General features: G+C 36.5%; 1 protein-coding gene across 1 annotated transcript; it reads right to left on the reverse strand.

The window, feature by feature from the left end:
- Window positions 1–4,245: 4,245 nt before the first annotated feature.
- On the reverse strand, window positions 4,246–4,824 carry LOC129309012 (uncharacterized). The gene has a single exon (XM_054950360.1). It carries the CDS (start codon window positions 4,822–4,824, stop codon window positions 4,246–4,248), a length of 579 nt encoding a protein of 192 aa, XP_054806335.1.
- Between the last annotated feature and the right edge of the window lie 884 nt (window positions 4,825–5,708).

Raw genomic sequence — 5,708 nt, forward strand, 5'->3', positions numbered from 1 at the left:
CCCTAGGTGGTCCCAGACCACCTTAGATCCATCTGGTTCTGTCATCACTAATCCTCCTAGGCCAACATCCCATCCTGAGGGTCGTTTGCCATTTTTCTTCCTTTTCTGTTGACTGTCTCCATTTTAGGTTTCCCCCAAGCGGTCCCAAACTACTTTGGAGCCATCTAGGCTTTTCATGTTCTGCCTTTCTGGGCCTATGTCCCATTTAGAAGACTTGTTTTTACTCCAACTCATAGGCTTCCCTAGGCGGTCCCATACTGTCTCAGAGTTTCCTTGAATTACTTCACCCCTGTTCCAGACGTTCTAAGGTCTCCCATCCTTCTGCTTACCATCACTTTTCTTAAGCCGTTATTTGCCAGACATTATCTCCACCATGTTGACTATAACAAAAGTCCAAAACCTAACTTATCCTAAAGGTAATAATACAAATCAGCCCATTAATTTATATTTCCTACAATATATATAACATAATGAGAAGATTGACCGGGGCACAATCATTAACAAACTACAAACATATCACTTGTAATAAAAAATGAATAAAAAACTAAGTCCTCTGTCCCTCTCTCATGACTTTTATTTTTGGTATTTCTTTATAAGCCTTTTCCTTAGCTTTTGCTTCTTTTTTAGTAGCTTTTTCTCCATTCTTCGTAATTCCTTCTCCCTTTCTTTTATGCCTCTTTTCTTTTGCTCAAGGTACTTATCTTTCAAACACAAGTCAATTTCTTGAATCATTCGCTCCATCTCTTTCATGTCTAAATCTTCATTCTTTATCCTCGATCAGTTGTTCCATAATCATCATAAATGTGAATATAGCTTTCATAATTTCATCATGCTCTCTTGATTTGTTTTATACAATAGAGGGCAGAGCCCAACAGTGAAAATTAAATAAGATAGGATTGTAATCCCAAACACTTATTATGTATAAGGTCCTTTAAATGAGAAGGAGCCACATCTAAAACAAAAGAAGATTAAAGTCCCTCCTTAGCCAAAATGTCAACAACACGATTCTGCTCCCTCAACACATGTAAAAGTTGCACCTTTCAATTAGAATTCATCATTGACAAAGATTTTCAAATGGTCTATTTTCATCCAAAGTATTAATATGAAGGCTATCCACAACTAGCTTCGGCTCAAATTCAATAATGATCTGTATAAACCTTATGTCCCATGCTACTCTCAATCCTTCCAATATTGCCCATTCATCGGCCTTATACGTATTGCAGTTGCTAAGAAATTGAGTGAATCTTACCACCTAGTCTCCTCTATAATCTCTCAAGACTCCATTATACCAGTCTTATTACTAATGGTGGACATAGCCCTATCCACATTAATCTTAATCAAATTTAAAGGATGATTTTTCCATACATGCTCAATACTGCTACTAGTATTTTTGTTGTCACCAATCAACTCATCAATTATAGAGTAGTGCTTCCAACCATTATTATTAGAACCGGATTGGATTGGCCAGTTCGACTGATTTAATCGAGAACTGGCCAAGCGTTTGGTCTAAAAATGATGTAGATTTGGGGGGAGTCATACTACCCTCAAATTACTCAAACAAGATATGAATCGAACTGAATCAGGGGAACCAACGATTCAGACACTTTACTCATATATTTTTCCCCTCAATTTTGACAAGACAACATCATTTTGCTGTTTTTTGAAAAGAAATTTATATTCTATGACCTAAATTACTTTGCTCTTATGGTTGAATCAAAACCCTAACCCCTCTTATTCTTCAACCATCTTCCTCATTCAGTCAATCAATGCACTCCTCTCCTCTGTCCATCAATCTCTTCAACTTAAGGACTACTCGCAATTATCTCCTCCATTCCAACCATGTTTTTCTTGTTCGTGTTGTTCAAGTTTTTCTTGGTCTATAGTCTTCTTCAATTTCATTCCATCATCTTCAACTCTCTATCACAGTCATGCAATCACTCATCCTTAGTCATAGTCGGCATCATCTCAATCTAGAGGAGGAGTCATGGCAATTGGCATCAATCTGTTTGTTAGTGTTTTGAAATTTTTTATTTTCATTTCCACTGCCCCAATTTTTGACCCATTATTATTCTTTTTTTTTATATTAACCCTCTATTTTTCTATTGAATCAATTTGCATGCCATAACCAAGAATCCCTATGTATAATGATATATAATTATTATACGTTACTTTTTTAGTTAATACTTTATTATTTATTTATTTAATCATTTAATAAGTTCTATTAGCAGTAAGTTTCCTTAAGTTTATCATTTTACCTATAATTTTTAATTTAATATAAAATATTTAAAATATATTAATTTAATTATAAACGGTCTAACCTTGACCCGACCTTTGAACCGTAAACTAATACCTTAATCGGTTCAACAGTTGGTCTAATTTTAATAACATTACATCTAACTGCTATATATAGCTATAGCATGATCATTTAGTTTTGTAAAACTCAAGTTAAATATGAAATTTTTCCGCCAATTCTAGAGCTTCCATATAGCAACTCCCCCAATCAAACTCCAATCAAGACTCAATTCATGACTAAAGGTCCTTTTAAGATTACAAGCAAACCAATCAGCCAAGAAGGTAGTAAAAAATTGTGAATAGTATTTAGGATTTGGTAACTTGTGCCAATGTTTTCTAGCATAGCTGCAATCCCTAAGAATATGCAAGATATCCTCAATACCAAAATTACACCAGCCGCAACGAGATGAGCATGAACTCCATTAGCTTTTCCATTGATTAGTTAGGAGTCTATTTTAGTAAGTAAGCTGCATAAATACTTGTACCCTCTCTACACCTTTCCATCTCCAAATCAGCCAAGGAGGTAGTAAAAAGATATGAATAGTACATGGGATGCAGTAACTTATGCCAAAGTTTTATAGCATAGCTGCAATATCTAAGAATATGAAAGACATTCTCAGTACCAGAATTTCACTAGCCATAAAGAGATGAGCATGAACTCCATCATCAGCTTTTCCATTGATTAGTTGAGAGTCTACTCTAGTAGGCAAGCCACATAAATACTTGTATCCTCTCTACACCTTCCTATCTCTAAATCAATCTATATAGAGGATTGTATAAATGTTCTGAGCATTCCTCAATAATAAAGTAGGCACTTTTAACTGTGAAGTTGCTATGAGAAGTAGCATTCCACTTCATAATGTCATGACCTACATTTTCCTAGGGAGGTAGCACAGTGATTAATCTCTAATAATTTCTATAGGCAGAAGTTGTGACAATTTAATGAAGTCCCAAGTATCATACAATGCCCAATCTACCACTTTACTTTCCTGTTCCTCTATTGTAAGTGGTCTTAAGTACTTATCATTAAGTATGCCATCTGATAGTAACCAAGTATCATTAAAGAAGCCAACATGCAAACCATTTTGAATCTACCACCCCATCCCTTTCTCCACTACTTCCTTCTGTTAACAAATAAAATGCCATAATGCAGAATATCTAGCTTTTGCCTTAGGTAACTCATCCTCATTTTATATCATATACTTATGGCTCAGCACCTCTGCCTATAAGCCTTTAGAACCACTAATAAGTTGCCATGATATTTTAATCCTATAAGAATGATTAAATACCTCCAGCTTCTTAAATCCTAAGCTACCATACTACTTAGGTAATGTAATTTTCTTCTAGCTTATAAGATGAAAAGCTTGACAAATTAGAGTTTCCTCTCCATATGAAGTTTCTCTGCAATCTTTCCACTTCAATGCATATGCTCATGGGCACTTTTGCTACTCGCGTTGGATCCATTTCCTCGATCCTTGTATCACCCAGCCTATTAGGTTGGGTGATTGTAGGATCAAAATTTGGCATTACTGGGTATTAGGCTCCAACATCTTTGTTTTGGGCCTCAATATTAGGGTTAATCTCACTTTCCTCCCATATTAACATCAAGACCTCATCACTTTTTGCATACTCTTTCACCATATCTTTTGTTCTCTTCTTAACTCGCCTCTTATTTTCTCCCCGACATACGTTCTCATTGTGCTCTTGCTGAGCCATTTTTTGCTATACAAATTGATACACCTATTGTTGTGCACTTTCCTACCATTCTTGTGTCCCTACCATTTTTAGCATGACAGCATTATGCTCCACAATGACATCCCAGTCGACACCCTCTTCAATATTAACACTACTTACCTTTTTTTTGTTCTTTCTCTTGTTGCTAATTTATGGGCCCACTTTGTTTGTACATATCTCTTGCATGGTTGGCACTATTCCATTATCTTCTTTCCCGTGTCACATTACCATTGGCAAGCACCCCAACATGTGAGCTGGAAGGATCCTGACAAGAAGGTTCAGGTCCCTTGTTTTTCTCTTTTCTTTGCCGCCTCTCTTTTTGAACAACTTTCCACAATCAAGCTTAATAGCATCACTTTGTTTTGCATTTTGTGGTACCTGACCTCTTGTGGCATTAGCTTGCTCTGTTCTATTCTCCAAATTAACTTGTGACTTCTTTGAAGGAGAAGTCTCAAGTTGATGCCCATAAATCCTACAGTTAGTGCACAACATGTGCAAACCTTTGTACTCTAAATAATAATCCTCCCCATATAAATGAAATCCAAACATTAGTTGTTTACCAAAATCAACTAGAACACATATTCGAGCAATATGGCCTCTCAACTGCCAGGCCATATGAATATTTACTTTAATGGTTTGGCCAATTCTGTTGCCGATGAATGTAAGTGCTTCATCATCAAAATATTCAAGAAAAACCTTTGGTACTCTAAACCACCAAGCTACCTTGTCAATGGTAGCATTCCTGGCATTAAATATGGGTTCCCAAGGTCGGACTTTGAGGCAGTGGTCATCAATCATCTATGGACCTCCTGTCAAAACATTAAAATAATCTTCTCTGTTACAGAGCACAACAACAAAGTAGCCATATCCAATGTTAAATCATTGATGGGTCTGATCACTCCGCCTTTCACCCACACAGTTTGGACACTCGACTCAGGAGCCTTGAAACCAATCGGTCTGTCCAAGAGATTAACAATCACAGCCCTCTTCCACACTTTAGAGAGCCTCTTCTTCACTCTTGATGAAAAAACAAAGGTGGGGAAGTTATGTTTAGCGTCCTCTATAGTGTTGAATTCAGGTTCCTTAGATTCAAGGTTCTCTCCACTATTCTGAGGTTCACCTAAATGACTATCAATTGGAGGTTCCTTTGAATTTTTCTGCACAAACGTTGGTTTGCTTGTAGTTTTATCAGGTTCTTTCTCTCCCAGCTTCGACCAATGACCCTGAAGGAGAGTCGCGTTCTTCTGAGCATTAACATTTTTAATCGTCTTTGAGCTCCGACGAAGCTGATCATCTTTCTCATTAGACTGAGCATGGTGAGCCTGCGTAGAGAGATTCCTAGCGGGGAGGGAGAGCGCCATCCTCAAACTTCTCTTGCCAATTTGCTCTTTTGACATTTTTAAAAAAACGTTTATAGTGCTGTTTTACCAAAGTGTTGTTTGACACTTCAACTTGGATATTTTCAGAGGCCCAATCAATATTTTTTTTTTCCCCAAAAAAGATATTGAAAACTGGAAATATTATAGGTGCACTTGTGAATCTGTTTTAGTAAATATTGCAGGTCCAAAGTACTTGACAATTTCAGTTCATTTGTCTACTAAAATTTACTAGAGTCTTAGCTCAAGTGAATTCTTTCTTGAGATAGATTAAAGTGTAGAAGCAGATATATTAGGCAGAGTTGA

Source organism: Prosopis cineraria, unplaced genomic scaffold (genome assembly GCF_029017545.1).
Source record: "Prosopis cineraria cultivar Desert tree isolate PC_DT_omini unplaced genomic scaffold, ASM2901754v1 PC4, whole genome shotgun sequence".
Taxonomy (NCBI): domain Eukaryota; kingdom Viridiplantae; phylum Streptophyta; class Magnoliopsida; order Fabales; family Fabaceae; genus Prosopis; species Prosopis cineraria.